The sequence below is a fragment of the Xenopus laevis genome, chromosome 1L (assembly GCF_017654675.1).
Source record: "Xenopus laevis strain J_2021 chromosome 1L, Xenopus_laevis_v10.1, whole genome shotgun sequence".
NCBI classification, from domain to species: Eukaryota; Metazoa; Chordata; class Amphibia; order Anura; family Pipidae; genus Xenopus; species Xenopus laevis.
Window position 1 is genome coordinate 169,164,579 of NC_054371.1, and position 18,526 is coordinate 169,183,104.

General features: G+C 39.4%; 1 protein-coding gene across 11 annotated transcripts in view; it reads right to left on the reverse strand.

Annotated features, from left to right (window-relative positions):
• Nucleotides 1–18,526, reverse strand: part of LOC108716118 (autism susceptibility gene 2 protein) — a 312,040-nt gene that overhangs the window by 189,825 nt on the left and 103,689 nt on the right. For all 11 annotated transcript variants that reach the window (XM_018262260.2, XM_018262255.2, XM_041567109.1 and 8 more), the window contains one exon: nt 2,914–3,114. In XM_018262260.2, coding sequence (XP_018117749.1) covers nt 2,914–3,114 — 201 coding nt within the window. The remainder of the gene's footprint in view (nt 1–2,913; nt 3,115–18,526) is intronic.

The window sequence follows — 18,526 nt, forward strand, 5'->3', positions numbered from 1 at the left end:
TACCTAGCATAAAACCTTTTAAAGTACCGTGCGATCGGAAGTGCCGATTAGGATCAAAGATACCTTTAAGGGCTTATCACTAAACGTTTGTGAGTATTTTTAAACTACACGTGGTGGTTTTGTGTGACACTCGAGTGTGCAGCGGATGAAAAGCCTGTTTAATCGAAAATTTGGAAAGTGGGCTAACTAAATCAAAAAGAGTGTAAACATACTACACCATATATTATCATACTACTTGTTTCCCTAAGTTGCAGCAGTGCTGACTCCTTATAAACCAAAGGAAATTTCTACATGGAAGAGTCGTCAGGAGGAATTCTTACCTGTACCTTGCCATAAACACTGATGTCTGAGCTATGCTAAACAGCATCTAAGGCCTTTTGGACTAAATGCTGTGGGACTGATGAATTAAAAACTCACTGCTCACAGGTGTGTTTAAAGGAAATCTATACCCCCTAAACAATATAAATATATTGCATAAAAATACTCAAATGTAAAACCCTGTATCATGTAAAATAAACAACAGCAATAATAATGTAATTTCTTAGTAGTATATGCCCTTGGGTAATCCTAAATATAAACTGCCATTTTAAGAACTAAGGGCAGCCCCTTGGGATCATACGATTCACAGTGCACACAAACAAACCAAACATGTTAGGTCAATTAACAGACAAAGTTCTGTCTTTTGCTTCCACACTTTTTCCTGTTACAGTTAGAGCTGCAGTATTTCTGGTCAGGTGATCTCTAAAGCAGCACACAGACCATCATGTGGTGGCTCAAGTTCGCCCCCCCCCCTGCTCTCCTGGACGCCAATGTGAAACAGTCAACCAATAAGCTGAAAAGGGGATGGCTCCAGCTAAGACAACAACCTTGAGCCACCTGAAGAAAAGCAAAGTTAGGTTTTAGATTGGGCCTTACAGTTCCCTGAACCCAACATCATTGAAAATCTGTGGGTAGATTTTTCAATATGCAAGTCAGCCGTCGGAATTAGAAGTGATTTGCAAGGAAGAGTGGGCAAAATTTCCTACAGCAACACGTTTAACTGCGGTTTCTCCTTTTACTGTACAGCATGCTTGTAAACAGTACAGCTTGGTTTTTATGCTTTTCTTTCGCTTTGTTCTATCCCCTCTAGCAATTATATTTCCAAATAACTTCAAAACCAATGAAAAATGGTAATAAATATATCTTGGAAAGTTGCTTGGAACTTTTATTTTTAATAGGTTCACTATAAACAGCATAATAAATGACATGCATGAGTTAGTGAACACATTGGCTTAACCTCCTGGATTGTTGATTCTATATTTCTGTTAAAGGGCAGCAGTCACCATGGATTTTTTTTTACCACCTGATGTCACACACAGGCACGTAACGAGCAAGTCACGGCACTGCTCATTATGTGCAACAATGTGCCTCAACATGGCCACCAACACAGGAGCGCCCTCCTGGTGCGGGCAGCCTAGTACTGGAAGGGGCAATTTAAAAAAAATAAATAATAAAACTACCTTTTCCCCCCAACTGCAGTGTGGGCTCTATTAGCCTGCATGGGGTATAACAATTCTGGCTGACTTGTTCCCAGTTCCCAGTGTTTAAACTAAGCAATGCTGATACATTGCAACCTCTGGCACAGCAGATTAAGTACCCATTAAATTAAAATAATTACTTTAAGTTAAAAAAAATTCAATAGATATAATACCTAATATCTCAGGTCACGATAACATGAATACATGATAGAAAAACTGGCTTAACTCAGCAATTAACATGAGAAATTTGGCCTATAGTTTTTGTTACTGCTCTTCTGAAATGACAGCTGGCTACAATTACCATACTGTTAAAATAAGCAATTTGAAGAGGTACCTATGTCCGGCAGAGGTACAGGTGAACATCAGATACAGATATGGCTGATACGAGTGCCAGAACCTATATATCTTTTCTCCAAATAAAACTGAATTAGTTGGTGACCACACAAACAAATCATCTCCGCAGCAATATATATTAACACACAGAGCTTTTAACAGTATACATATTGAACTTATAGTAGTTATTTAATTAAAGCCTTACAAAATTGCAATGTCAGCAAAGGAAACCCTTGACTATGTCGAAATGGATACACCAAAGCAAACAGTCTTAGACCGGGATCTTTTTGCGCAAGGTTCAGAAACCTAATGCTAAGGTTACATGGGAGACTTACGTGAAACGATCAGGTGTTACTTGAGCCAGGTTATCTGAAAAATTCCTGTTATGTTTCCGTAGATGTCCCAGCATACTTAGAGTAACTGCCAAACTAACTCAAACAGAGCTAAGCACTGACTATTGCTGTACCCACATTTTCCATAGATCACCAGAATGTAGTCAAAGTATTTTAAAAGGATGTTTAGTGCTAAAAAGTGAAATCAGGTTAATCCACCTGAAAAGGAAAAAGTAATCTGAGCCCATGATGGAGAGGAACCAATTTCTCTACTGAAGTTTGGGATTAGCAGATTGAAGGGCTGAATTCAGAGTCTCCCATCCCAGCACTGCTTTGGGATCCCTGGTGGATTGAACGAGCAGCTGTGAATCTGATGCAGTCACAGATTATTGTAGCAATAGAAGAGACAACCATCTGTGCCCTCTTCACACAGTGCTTGCTCCTTTCCCCAAGACCCCATAGCCCCCTCCTATTCATGCCTGCTCTCTCCCCCTTCTCTTTGGGGCTGACACGAATAAATCTGCTAGCTTCACTTATTCCAACAGTTCTCTATGGACTAGATGGACAAAGGTAAAATGAACAGAAAACGAGGTGTCTGGGTGGCTTCAATTCCTTTCTGTTTCAGTGTACACACATTATTTCAAAGACCTGCATTAGTGTTGCATTATTTCTAGCCAACAGCAGATTACCGGAGATTGTACTCATTATGGAAAAGGATGTTTTAGTCTCACCTGATTGGAAGTCTTTCGAGGGAACTTCTTCTTGTCACGCTCTTTTGCCCTTTCTGTCTCTCTCTCTGAGCTCCCAGCATCATTATTGTGCCCATTCTCACTCAGCTCTGCAGAAATATAATTTCCTGAATCTCTGGGCTTCTTAGCTGGATGTTGCTCCCATTTCTCTTTTCGTTCTGGTGGCTTTAATGCAATGTCCTTCTGTTGGAAAAAAAATGCCAATAGCAGTAATTAGTACATTTTAAGTCACACTGTATAAATACATATAGCACAATAATAATAGTTTGTAAAGACAAACAAGTCCAAAGCATTTAAATGCTTATAAGCATGTATTTATTTGCTTAGGGCAACGATACACAGGGAGATTTGCTATCTGCAGTAGTGATTTTTTTTTTACAGTGGGAGATTTGGCTCAATCACAGGAAAATGAAAGAGAGGGCATTTTGCCGCAATAATCTGAATTGTCCCAAGTAATCGAAAGCTACTTGCAACGATTACAAGGTTAGTGAATGGCAAGGCATTTTTGGGGAGTTTTGTTGCCCACCGTAGTGATTTTTTTATTACAGTTGACAAATCTCCCCATGTGCCATTCCCTTAAATTTCGGAGAGTATCCTATAAGGTGCTAACATGCTAAAAATATTTATAGTCTAAGAAAATATGCTAACTGTACATAAGAGCTACTAAATGCTTTGACCTGGAGTTATGCCACTGCCTGTAATATTGCATTACAGGCAGGGGCATAACTATAGAGGAAGCAGGAGTGTAGGACAAAATTTACATATCAAATGCCTCTATGGACTCATGTACACTGGCATAGCTTATACCAACTTCAGAGACAGAATGGTCATACAAACAGCACTCCTCCAGTTTCCTCACATTTTTTTACAGTTGCAACACAACCTCTCCATAAATATGAAATGCATGAATATTGACCATGTACCAGTTCCACCCCGGGGTGGGGATCATGAAAGTCTCCTTTTGGATATTTTTCAGTGACATCTATCTGAGGCAGCTCTATTTTTGTCTTCATATATTGATAACTGGTTATTGTTCATGCATTGCCAGTAAACTTGCAATACTGGCCCTGGCCTTGGCTGGTATTTTACCAGCTAAGCCGGTGAAATACCGGCCAGGTGGCAACCCTAGTTACCAGTCAGTAACCAATCAGTGGCTTGAAGGGGGCCATATGGGACTTAAGTGTACAGTTAGTTTGCTTCTGAATCTGACCTGCGGCTTGGGTTGCCACCTTTTCTTGAAAAAAAAATACTGGCCTTCCTATATTTTTATGCATTTCCCCTCTCAATAACATTGGGATCAAGCCTAATTTTTACCGGCCAAGCCGGTAAAATACCGGGCAGGTGGCAACACTACCTGCGGCTAGGGATCAAAAGCAAACTAATTGAATAGTTATGTCTTGTGTGCCCTGCTTCAAGTCACTTACTAACTAAGAGGTTAGATTGGCTATTAAGTTAAGACATCCATTCACTCAAGGTTTTATATATTACATTTTTGTCTAAACATATTAAAAACATATTTTAATTCACACAGCCTACTTATCCATTTTTATTTTTACACTGAACTGTTCCTTTAAGACACAACCATATTTTCATTTCAGAGGAGAGGTTCATTTTATTGAGTAGAGAAAAATGGATTAAGACAAAGCTCAGAGGGTGCCTATGCGCTGATGGATACGAATGCTTTATGTCAAGGCCAACACCATAATGAAAGGGGATGGAATCACTTCAACCTCTGGCATGTCTGCAAGGACAGCAGCATCTACAGTACTTTCAGCAGGTCAAAAGAGTTGCAGTGTTAAAACATTACTGTTTGACTTTACTCTCTACAAATGCGAAGGCCTGTCAAGTCATGGGGAGCATTTTATACTGTGAATTCATGTTTGTATTAACAAAAGTTCTTTATAAACTGTCCATTGTTAGGGTGGGGGCGTCTCTTTTATATTCCCCCTAGGGCTACATAATTAATTTCCTTTCCTTTTGCCTGCTTCCTTTATATCCAAGCTTTAAGCTGCCAAATGGGACAGTGCCCAGACTCTGGATGCTTGCTTTGAGCTTGACAATCCAAGCCTAGACCTTAAAGGGGAACTATCTCGAAAATGAAAATTTTAAAATTTGCTTAAGCATACTGAAATAAGAAACTTTCTAAATAAAATCAATTCTGTACCATTTCTGAAATAATCAAGTTTATATTCACTATTCCTCTCTCAGCTGAGGATGAATGATCCAATTCGATATTGCGATAGTTCCCCTTTTAATGCAACTTACTTTTAATCTTGTCTGTTCTGTGGAAATCGTCAAGAGTACCAAATTCCTTGGGGTGCATCTGGCAGAGAACCTCTCCTGGACCCTTAACACCAACTCTACAGTGAAGAAGGCACAGCAGCATCTCTACTGTCTGCAGAAGCTGAAAAAAGCCTACCTCCCACCATCTATCCATACTATCTTCTACAGAGGATCTATTGAAAGCATTTTATGCTTCTGTATCACTACCTGGTATGGAAACTGTTCTGCATCAGATCGCAAGATCCTGCAGCAGGTGGTGAGGACAGCAGAAAAGATCATTGGGGTCTCGCTACCTGCCATTATGAGTATTTACCACACTCATTGTCTCCAGAAAGCTACCAGCATTGTCAGGGATATCACCCACCCTGCACATGATCTCTTTACCCTCCTGCCATCCTGTAAAAGATACCGCAGTATTCGGGCGCTGACTTCCAGAATGTGCAATAGTTTTTTTCTACAAGCCATCAGGCATCTCAACTCCAAAGGACTAAACTGAATATATTCAAAAGAAACTGTACAAACCTCTGAAATACACTACATAAATGTATGTCTACCTTGCCCAGCAAGATCATGTACCTGCTAGGGTTGTTCACTTCAAAAACTCTCATTTAGATGCACCCAGTATAGTCTTATAGTCTTATGTATAGCACCATGGGTTCTGGAGGAACGTTATTTCGTATACTGTATTACTGTATATGGCTGAAATGACAATAAAATCCACTTGACTTGACTCGACTCTAGGGGTTTTTTTTTCTACACACCACAAAGCAGTGCACACACTACAGACTCAGATGATCAGCTGTCTGTGCAAAAAGTCATATGTGACTGCTGAGTGAATAATCAGACATGACCAGCCCCAACCAAACTTGTAATGTGCTGCAACTATGAGCCAACTTTTATGCAGTACATTTTTTTTTGGTTGTTTAGGGCAAAGACAGATAGATCACTTTGTCGGCTGATGAAATCTCCTCTTCTGCTGCCAACAAAGCGTCAAAAAAATACATTTTTCTCTTGATCCATTAGAAAGGAATGTGCAGCACTTTACATGTGGTGAATATGGGTAATTGTGCTTAAATGTCTTATTATTAGACACAATGTTTTCAGATAACATCAATGTATATATTATTTAAGTGGGTGGTGCCCAAATTTTAGACCCCAAAAAGATTTACTAAAAAAGCTTAAAAATCTGCTACTGGGAACCTGCTGTGTCACCAACTCCAATGACAGGAGAGGACTGAAATATGAAGACAATATAGGGATCTGGCATAATTATGAATATAAATATTTCTAAGCATTACACAAACAGTTTTCATTTATTAGGCAACACTGAGTGAGCCACAGGTCTAGTTGGCAAGTTGAACCTGAACCATGTGTTCAAGGTGCAGCCCAGGAATCCAGGGAGTCGTCTAGGACACACTGCATATTGCCCAGTGAAGCACCCAAAACTGTAAAAGGGTCTGATATATATTCACTAAAGTATCCCCCCTCTTGTAAAATATAAGGATATAAGTTAACCAGGAGTTTCATGACCATATAAAAAAATTTTTATACAGGTCATGGAACTCTAAGGTGACTTCTAATATCCTGATATTTTGCAACAGGGGGTACTTTATTTATTATAATACACAAATTTTAGTGAGTCATGTGACAGAAATGACATCACTAAGCTCCGATTATAGCCAATGACATCACTAAGCACCATTTATACCTATATAATTTACAGGATATTCATGGCTCTTGCATATTATAAAGGATATAAATTTGGCTTTTGAAACTGTGAGCAGCATTTTTTACTCAGGAGAAGGAAAAACCAGAAACAATCACACGTTGGGAATCAATAGCAACAAACTAAGCTTGTCAATTGCTGAAAAAAGTGGGAAGAGCTGGTTGTCATGTTTGATATTTTACTACAGTATCTGAAGGAAGTAAGAATATGCCTTTTGTATACTTCTATTGTCCTCCCTACAATTTCCCCTTATGATAACCTCAAGAGTTCTGTGTAAGATAAATAAACAGAGCACTGAAAATGGAAGATTGAAATGTTGATAGTGAAATAAAGGAACAGCAACAAAAGCTGCAGAATCATTCTGACCGGCTATTAGGAATCTCCCGTGATTTAGCTGCACTAAAGACTGCTATTGAGTGGCTTCAAAGTGCTAAGCTAGGTTAAGCAAAGAATAGCAACATATGCAATCATCAAAATCCATTCTTGTACATTCTGTTAATAGCATTAAGCATTGTACTACAGCACATTATTGTTAGTACACACTGAAATTAATTCATCTTCATCAGAGCAAGGAGTCACATACAAAATGATCTACCAATAGTTCATTACACTGGAGAATTGGGTCCTTACCTTTGTATGGGTACAATATTCCTAATATTCCTATATAACTGCTACATAACATTCATTATCTAGAACATCATTGAAATTGCATTTTGATCTGTTACATCCAAAGTACGGTAACTGCACTGGATTTTGAGTTCATTCAGTTGCCCTAAAGACTCAGGGATGGAGGAAACATTTGGCATCAAGTTGCAGGTACAACGGAGTATATTCGTATGGGCTCTATGGATAAGTTTACATTGTTGCTGTCTTTACTGGGGTGCCAGGGCACCCTTAAGCAGATGAGACACGCTCAGATTTGGGGAGATTAGTCGCCTAGCGACAAATCTCCTCTTCTCCCCAAAATGGCTTCCCGCCAGCTAGAATGTGAATTTCGGTGAAGCTAGTCGCCTGAAGAAGAGGAGATTTGTCGCTGGGCGACTAATCTCCCCATATCTGAGCATGTGCCACCAGCCTTAGAAGCAAAACATTTAAAAAAAAAAACTGTTTGCAAGCAGTTTTCATTTTTGGCAATTGCACCTACAGAGATATTGGGGGGGGGGGTAGTCTAGATTTCTTAGTAGATTAGAAATAAGAACAATACTAATCATAGTTTTGCTTGTGCAACATTTGCACCAAACAAGCCTTGTTTAGATAGGACGTTTCCAGAAGACAATCACTTCACTAGAAGTAGCAGGAACATTCTTAAAGTGGACCTTTACTCAATATGCCCAGCTAAGGAGGACGATACAGCATTGGTATTAAATAGCCAATGTGGTCCCTGATCCAACGGGAAAATCAAACCTGTCGAATCAAAATCTTCCCAATGTTTGGAGAAACTAGTTGGTTGAGACACTAGTTGCCCGTGTATGTCCACCTTTAGGTGAATACCATAGCAAGCATACCCTTAAAGCAGCATTATTTAACAATCTGCTGCCTCAAGCTGTTGGGTACAACATCCTCTGCATCTTAAGTGGTCGTTCATGGATTGTAAATGAATCCAACAATAGGTTGCAAGTCTGGCATTCCTGCTTGCGTGACAGCACAGGAGACTGAGCCAGGAGCACCAGATCACATAGCTGTAAATAAAAAAACTATATGTTTAAAAAAATAAAAATACACTTGTATGGGATAAAGATGACCTCCCCTAACATTGCACCCCTAGATTTCAGATTAGTTGTATCTAAAACTTATAAATTACAATGTAAGGGGCAAAAACACCATTTACAACATTGATACTGTACTGTTTCTCCTCGAGCACACAGGTAACCTACAAAGATCAGTAGCCAAAGACATGGATAGATGCCCCCAGGACTGGATTGGGCTTCAAAATAGACCCTGCCATTTTCAGTACACAGAAGCCCAAAAATCCCCCCCAGAAGCTCAATAAACAATGAGTATCTATGGCATCTTACAGCAGCCCCTCTGGCATTTGCTAGAATAAACAGATAACCCGACTGCCCCCATAGCTAATTTCCAGCCAAATATAGTATCTATTTCTAAGAAGAAATGTCCAAATGTGTTTCTGTAGCTTGAGTTACGATAATTTTCCTGCTTCAAGGTTGCTGCCTTAGGCCTGACCCTCTATGTTAAATATATTCATGCAAACATTAATACATACATGCAAAAAAAAGTGTTTGCCCCATGCTGTAACTCATACAGTGGCAGCCAACCAGTAGCATAATAATAGAGGAAGCAGAACCTGGTGGTGGACCCAAGGGGTATAGAGGGTCCAAGTAACGCCAGACTTATATGCACTTGTATGAGAACTATCTTATTCCCAAAGGGCGGGGAGGCTTAAATTATATTTGCAGTTGTGCCCAGTAACTTCCAGTTAGGCCACCGCAATCACCCATGTGACTGCATACATAATCGTTGGTGTCTAATGTAACATTTAAAATTCAGTTTTACACTGGAAAGCATCTTTCCATTGCGATTTACCAAAAGAAATGCCCACTTATGTGATGCCCTGGAAAATCGAATAAATAACTAGATCTATAAACGTGTTTAACACATGATCAATGTCCTGCAGTCAGTGACCCAAACTGTATTTAAATTGCAGCAGCCCAAAATCTTATCTTTGGGAGGTTGTACAAGTAATCACAAGTAATCATAGAATGTCAATAACCACAGACATATGCACAATAACTAGAACCAGCAGAGCATAAAACAGGCCTTGTGTAAAGTGATTTTCTTTGTTAAGAAAGCTAGTTTTGCCCTTAGGGACACCTTTGACATAATAGGATACATAATGTGAGTAGGGGAAGCTGCGCGGGCTCAGATGGCTGCTGTTTCACAGCCCCACTCCAACACAAGAACAAAAGTGAGCAAGTACGGAAGAGGCATGTAACAAATATTCTGTTTGTAATGCTGATCCTTCACTTTGCTGAAGATTACTGGTCATAAATAATGTGGTTAATGTATAATGTCTTTATACGTATTACAGTGATAACAAATATCATCAGGGATTACTATAATTAGTATGATGGTTCATTAATATTTACAACACTGCTGCTTGGAATGTCTGTGGCTGATTGAGTTAAAGGGTTAAGTCTCGGTGCCCGTGAGCCAGTTGGCAGCTGTAGGTTTTTTTCTGAGAATGCTAGGCTTTTTATGTCTGAGCATGCTAGGAAATGCTCAATAATGCAGTGCTGGGAAGAAGTGATTTTGCTTTAGTTACAGTCAACTTATGTACTTACCTGGGTGAGTATGTTTCGTGATTTAAAAGGGGTCCTACACTTAACAAATGGATTTACTGTTTAATGAAAGAAACTGCAATTGAAGCCGTCAGTGCCAATGCTCCCTATCCTAGCTCTTCTGTTACAGGAAATAGCAATACAACATGTTTAAATAATAATCCTAAATTCCAGTATCTTGAATCATATTGGGGGTCATTAATTAAGTTTAGGTCAAGGTGAAAAAATTGGCTCAATGCAACATTATCCCCCTCTCGTCCCCTAACTTGTGCATAATTCAGACCAGGGGCGTAACTACAGAGGAAGCAGACCCTGAGGCTGTAGGGGAGCCCAGGAGATATAGGGGGCCCAGTGTAAGGCCAATTCGGCCGGGCGCCCCAGGCAACCCGGCCGAATATGTTGCCCCCCACTGTAGGGAAGAGTGCATGTGCCGATGACACGCGAATGCGCATGTGCTGTGGACACACGAGTGCGCATGCACGGAAGAGAGCATGCACAGAGGACACGCGAGTGCGCATGCACAGAAGATGCGCACACTCGCAAGAGGAAAAAACTGCTGCCACAGCTTCTGGAATTAGGGGTAGGTGTCGGAAGAGGTATGTGCCTGGTGCCCCTCTACCTTTGTGCCCTAAGCACGTGCCTCTTCTGCCTACCCCTAGTTCCGGCCCTGAGGGGGCCCACGAGGCCCTAGTTCATATACAATTTCAATATTGATAAAAAAAAAAGTAAACCTCTAGACATTTTGGGGGCCTGGAAAATAATTTGCTGTGGGGCCCAAAAGCATCAAGTTGTGACACAGATTTAGAAGCACAAATTAGGGAGCAGTGGGGGGGGGTTGCCTTGTGCCCACCAGCACCATTTCTGGGGCTGCTGTTGCCTGTGGTAGCAGCCCTAATGCCCCCCGTCTTCCAATCGGCGATTAAAACTTTAGCAATGGAGCAGGTCAAAGGGCATTTGCAGAGAGCTTTATTGCGCTCACTTCACTAAGGGCTATTCCACACGGGGAGATAGCCTTGCGTTTGCGGTCGCGGCGACAAAGCGCCGCGCCAGTCGCCGCGACCGGCGCAGGCGACAGTTTTGTATGGGCGCCTATGTAAAAACGCCTGTGCTAACCACACGAGGCGATGCGCTTTTCAACAGTCGCCTGAAAATGCCTCGCCAGGCTTTTTCAGGCGACTGTTGAAAAGCGCATCGCCTCGTGTGGTTAGCACAGGCGTTTTTACATAGGCGCCCATACAAAACTGTCGCCTGCGCCGGTCGCGGCGACTGGCGCGGCGCTTTGTCGCCGCGACCGCAAACGCAGGGCTATCTCCCCGTGTGGACTAGCCCTAAAAGAGACAGATTTTTAAAAGATAAACTTGGCTCTTAAAATTACCAGAGAGGGCTTTTTTCCACCCCTGGTAACTAGCTGCTCACTGCTGCCTGAAGCAAGGTTCTCACCAACCAATGATGTGCTCTATAACATAACAAATTTTCAATTCCTGCAACGAGGTGAAGAGTGCTGATCTGCCCCTGCTGCAAGTCTCAAATGAATGAACACTAAGGGGCATGACCCTTAATGCTCCTGCACCTGCAGCATTTGGCTGACCAAAGCAGTTACAGAGGCATTAAAACATCTTTTTCCAGTTAAATTGATTTGTAAACATAACACCAGAAAATCACTGTTTTTAATGGGTACTTATTTTGGGCCATATTTCAAAAAGCTGCATTTTCAACCCTCCCATGTTTCCAAGGAGCCGCTCAGTAAAGAGGGGGGTGGAGTCACCAAGTCTCTAAAAATCGGATGCATTAGTTGATACATTTATATGAAGAACCTACTTTTTGCCTATTGTTTTAATAATGAAAAATCAATGCTTTTTTTTTTTTTAGCTAAACAGGAAAGTGAAGCTATTCCATGTATACGTCTTTGCAAGATTTATAATTAAATATATATAAATAGGCAACTAATATGTTTAGCACAAGCCCTTTTCATTATACTCATGCTGACCAAGGGGACATACACTCCCTTTAAGTTACCTATATGTTCTCTTAAAGTTAAGCTCTAAAAATCTGATACATTTGTATGATGAACATACTTTTTGCCTATTGTTTTAATCATGAAAAATCAATGCTTTTTGCTATATATTTTTTTGTAGCTAAACAGGAAAGTGAAGCTATTCCATCTTTGCAAGGTATATAATTAGATCACAAGTACAGGGGACAGGCAGGAGTCCATTAATGCACTCTTCATGCAGCAATCCCATGTCATCACCCTTATGCAGGGGCATTTTCTATGCACTGGTATTCTACTTACCTACCTCAAAAAGACCAACACGGAGCTGCTTCAATCTCATGGTTTGCCCCATTTAGTTTAACAAAAATACAGATTTTTCATGATTTAAACAATAGGCAACTAATATGTTTAGCACAAGCCCTTTTCTTTATACTCATTCTAACCAAGGGGGTATACGTTCCCTTTAAGTAACCTATATGTCCTCTTAAAGGAGAATTCCACCTATAATAAACCCCCCCTTCCCTGGTTAGACCCCCCTCCCTCCTCCCCCCAGCCTACAGGCCCCCCGGGCTACCCGGGGGGAGGTTTTTTTTATTACAAGTTGGATTCTCCTTTAAGGTTAATTGAAGTTAACTACAACCTTAATATAACTACGTTCTTGTTCTTTGTGACCGGATACATTTGGGGGCAAAGCAAGGCCAATTCAGTGCGACTTCCCATCAAGATATAACTGATATACTTAATATAATGTTACATGAGTTGCTGGTGTACCTTTGATAACGCTAAACATGTATCATCTAATGTAGCAAACTGTGACAGTTTAGCATTTGTAGTTATAATTATTGCATAATGATGTCAATGTTAAACGGACTGTGGCCCATCTGGTGCTCCATTAACCCCTTCTTTCATCAGCAGTTTCCTACAATTGGACAGGACATTTTTTTGTGTTGCAGCCCAAATTATTTATTTCTACTGTTTTACACATTCTTCCTTTAAACACCAAGCACAACTAACCCAATTCACCTTGACTACCTGTTTAAGTAGATGCCTACACATAATTACACTGAGAAGGCTAAAGTGAAGCTATTCAAGTGGCCATTCTTTGCAGAGTTTTTCCCAGTCAAGATAATCCTGAAGGACATCTCTGTTGTCTTTTAAAATCAGTAGCAACTGAATCAATTAATAACATGAAACCCCAATCTCCTGCTTCACATACAAATAAAAAAAAATTCAAGACAATGAAACACACAGCTTCTGAACCATATCCCTTGGCAAGAATAAGCTTCAGTTGTAATTAACGGATCCTTCCCTTACTCCCCACAAGTCTATTACAGCTGCTTTGTTGCAATAAATTAGCTTTTCTGCTTAGCACATCACTCACATAAGCCACTTCTCAGCCTACACACTTACTAGTGCTGACAGCAATTAAGGTTCAAATAATGTCATCTCAATTAACTCTTTATATGTCAAGAGTCAACAACATGCACTAGATTTTAGTCAACTAATTTTTCTGCTGCCTGAGATATTCCTACCTAGAATGAATTGATTAACTGAAGGGTAACCAAAGCCCTATGAAAATATTTGCTTACATGGAAATCATAATTACTAGGTTTCAGGTATAATAGCCCTTTGTTGACTAATGGGAGCCAAAAGGAGGTCAATGTCTTGAATATTCAAGTGATTAGCCCTATTGATATTTGTACAAGTTTGGTATGCCCTAGTGATGGTATATACATGCTAGATTAACATCTAGCATGTACTCCAGAAACCCACAGCCTGGAGAAGAATATGTTCATAGCCTCAGAGCAGAAGAGAACATAGACTCCATAAACTTGAGAGCATAGAGCAGGATAACAGACAATATATAGTTGCTGTAAATGATAATCAGAGAAGCAGCCCTATTATTACTAAATATATACAGATATGGGATCCATTAAAAACACAACATTATATAAAAGCAATTATGATTAATTGGCATCAGTATTGATGTACACTAGCTTAGTTACCGAGTGCAACGTATTGTGTTATTATTATGGAGAAAAAGAAAAGCTTCTCATTTTTTTAAAAATGTTATGCATAATGTGGGCTCTGTGGGAAATGGCATTCCCATTATTCTGTACTTTCTGTATATTGGGTTTCTTTTTCCTTTATAGATAAATACGTTCCTTTTATATGCTGGGTTTCTCTAATAAGTATTTTCTCTGACACTTAAAAGGGCAGAGATGAATGTGTGTGTCAAGTACTTTGCATTAGTGCATATCTGCATTTATTCACACAGGAACTATCATATTGCTTCATTCACATTTACACCATGAACCACGAGGTGCAACCGATACCAAAGTCAATGGATATTATCTATGTTACAGGTTCCTCTCTGCATCAAATAAAACAATACTGTTAAAAACAGAAGTTGGTATTATAGCTAGTTTAGTTTTAGTGTTCAGGTACACATGGGACACCAATCACTTCACTGGGAAAAACAGAAGTCCACTACACACATAAACACAGGAGACCATATTTTCCTACAAACACTAGAAGAAAAACCATAACATAGAACAGAACATTTCACTTTCAACAACAAGAGGGGTATTGACTAAAACTCAAATGTATCCTTTTTTTTTTTTTTTTTTTTTTTACATTTTTTTATAATTTATCACATAATAAAGTACGTTTCCAGTATGCAGTTTCATACATAGTAATAAGAATAAGTTCTTAAAACTTTTAACAAAAATAGCAACAGTATAAGAACCTTAGCTCAAAATTTAGTATATGACCCTATGTAGGATTTAATGGATATATATAGCCAACAATCTATTTATTTGAAGACTCCTGGGGGGGTGAGAAGTTTAGTTTTCCTTGTTTCTTTTGCCATGTGTCTAGGTATTGGGATGACTCCATTATGAGTGGGTATTCTCTTGAGGTTTCTTCCTCATACCATGTTGTTTGTCTAAAGGTGTAAATTGTCAGGTTTTTAATGTGTTGTGGGAGTGATGTTATGTATGTTATCCATCTGTTAAAATTTTTTGTTGTGTCTTTTCTAGTAATTGCTTCCAACCAATCCATGTGAAATAGGTGGTGTAATTTTTTTTAACTAGTAATATAGATGGTGGATCAGAGGCCAACCATTGTTGTAGTATTGTTTTTTGGAGCTGCTGCCGCTAGTCTACCGATTATATTTTTTTCAGGTTTTGATAGTTGTGTATATTGTGTGGTATTACTAAATAGTGCCCATTCTATTTGCATCTGGATAGGTTTTCTAGCCACCTGCTCACCATGGTGGTTACCTCTTGCCAAAAGGTTTATAATTTTGAACATGACCAAAGGTTATGTATTAAATCAGCTCCTGGGGAGCAGCATCTTACGAGTTATCCGAGGACAGATTACCCATTTTGAGTCTTTTGATTGGGGTTAGATATGAGTTGTGGAGTATTTGGAGAACCATTACTTGGTATCTACTTGCTGGGAGTAACTTCATTATATTCATATGTTGTTTAAGGATAACCGATTTCGTTGTGTCAAATATATTTGCTATTCATTTAAAATCAGAATTCTCTTCATCTCCTAGTTGTATTAGTGTATCGACTAGTATAGTTGTCAGGTTATTTGTTTTGTGTCACTGTTCTTCCATATTTTGTTTAATGGGCTATCTTTTTCTTTGTTCGAGTTGCAAAGTGAATGATTTGTAGTCTCAGGTATATATGTGGTATTGTGAACGGGTATCTTTCCATGAGTTTTGTTTGCATGATTATTGAGTAGTTGTCATCTAATAAGTCTTTAAGGTTATATAGTCCTTTGTCCCGCCATTGGTGAAGTGTCGGGTTTCGTATACCTATTGGGAATTTTTTATTTCCTATCCATGTTAAATATGGGGAGTTTGGAGTTAAACTTGTTTTTTTCCTTATTGATTGCCATGCTTTGTGTGTATGTGTAAATAGAGGTTTATCAAGTATGGAAGATGGGATCTCGTTCAGAGATGTATGCAAGAGGTAAATGAGAGAGTAGTCTTTGCTTAAATATTGGTCTGAAGATATAGTTGTGTATTGGTCTTTATTGAGAGGCCAATTTCCTGCGTATCTCAACAGTGCCGCCATGTTGTATTCTCTAATATTGGGGAAGTTGGTTCCCCTCAAGGCTTTTGGATGTTCAATCTTGAATAGGCTAATCCTTGAGCATTTTCTATTCCAGATAAAGGTTCTAAATATGTGGTTAATTCTTTTAATATCTGTTGGTTTTATGTAACATGGTAATATTTGTAATGGGTATAAGAGTTTAGGGAATAAGACCATTTTTATTAGGTGAATTCTACCCATAAATGTCAAGTTTATATGTTTCCATTGTTGTGTTTCTTGTTGTATGGCATCAATTGTTTTCCTTATATTTAGTGCGCATATGTTTTTGTAGTGTGAGGGTATTTTGAGTCCTAGGTATTTTATTTATTGTAATGTATCCCTTTTTTAATCAAAACAAAATTGACCTAACTCCCATCCACAAATTTAACTCATTTATCAAATAATCCGCTCGAAAAAGTCAGTGTGGGAAAATTCTCAACAAATTCAAACGAAAATTTGAATTGCACTACTTTTTTGGACTTGACGCCTAAATTAGGGTTGCCACCTTTTCCCCAGACGAACTCTGGGGGTAGGCGGAGCCGTGATGCAGCAGGGGAGGGGAGGTGCTGTATAGAGGTGGGGGCATGCCATAGTGGGGGCAGTACTGTGATGTCAGGGGCAGGGCTAGGAAATCCCAGGAAATCCTGCCGGTTTTCCTAAATTGGAAAACAGGGCACCACTTTTGACCCGAACAGGCCTTCAAAAAACTGGGCTGCCCAGGTGAAAACTGGTTTGCTTGATTTCTCCACGTTGTCCCCTGAAAACCAGGAATTTTCCGGATTATCATACAAAACCAAGAGTAGATCACGATTTCTTCAAATTATAAAAGGGGCACCTGCCATTGACTTCTACATGACCTCGGCAGGTTTTAGCTGGATTATTTTTGGCTTTATAGCAGCTTTGTGGTATAAAAAAATCACTAAAAATTCAAGGTTTTTTTTCCCCCTCTAAAAATTTGAGTTTCCCCTTTTAAAAACTCGACCAGAAAAATTGAGGTTTAACAAATAGGCCCCCAACTGTTCATTTCCCCTTTGCCTTATAGCATGTTCCGCTTTCTTTTGAAGATGACTCAGCAGCCAGACTTAGCCCCATTTCACACAAACGTGAACTGAAATGTTTAAAATTTTCTTAACTAAACAAAGGAGGCTGCTGTAAAGAATAACATTTTGACAGCTGCTGAGACAGTCACTGATGGGTGAACCTGTAAGCAAAATGCAATTCTGTTCACTGAAGAGATAACATGTTCCTTTGACTAGATACTCATGCTAACATGACACTCAAAAGAAAAATCTAAATAGATAGAACTGCAGCTTTTTACATTTTAACTTAGTAAGCTCTTGGGGACATGGGGTTATTAAATGGTGCACTTAAAACTGCAAATTTTGCCTTACATATATTGCTAGTTCAAGCAATGTAGACACTTATGTACCATGAATTTGAAGTTAGGGTCTCCAGGTAGAAAGTGATTACTCACCACAAGAGGGAAGAGGCCCAGGTGCACCACCCTGAGCCCTCAGCACAGGGAGTAGACAAACCAAAAAGTCTATTGGAGCAGGCACTCAAAGAAGGAAAACTTACACCAGGCAATACGTTCAAAGTGAAAAGAATTTATTGTGTCCACAGACTTACGCTTTTCGTGTCATAAACGCTTAATCATAGGCTGCCTATGATTAAGTGTTTATGACACGAATTTCCTGTCGATCAATTCGAGTTTTCAGGTTGTTAACTCTGAACTCGCTGATTCGAGTTTTTGCCATTCTGCCAAGTGTGGTTAGGGAGAGTGGGCTTTGTTAATAATTTCTGTTAACTCTTTTTAGGTGGGGTTAAAGTTTGTTGCATGGAGGGAAAAAAAGGCTAGCTGGCATACATGATAAGTACAGATGCAGCCACATCTGACGTGCCAGAGTCAACAAATAAGTGGCAGAGCGATGTTCATTAGGAAATTTGCAGTTCCTTGATGATAAAACCAGCTTATTTTAAATGAACATTCCTTGCACCGTAATTTCATCTGAGAGGCACAGCATCGATATAGTGCAACTGCTATTATTAAGGAGCTCCAAACAACTATTTATTCACTCATTTGGCCTGTCAACAATATATTAATGAAATGTTGAGCTAATGGCAGCTTGCTACTAACGTTTGCTATTTTCAGGACTAGAGCTTCAACTGCTTCTATATTTATCACTAA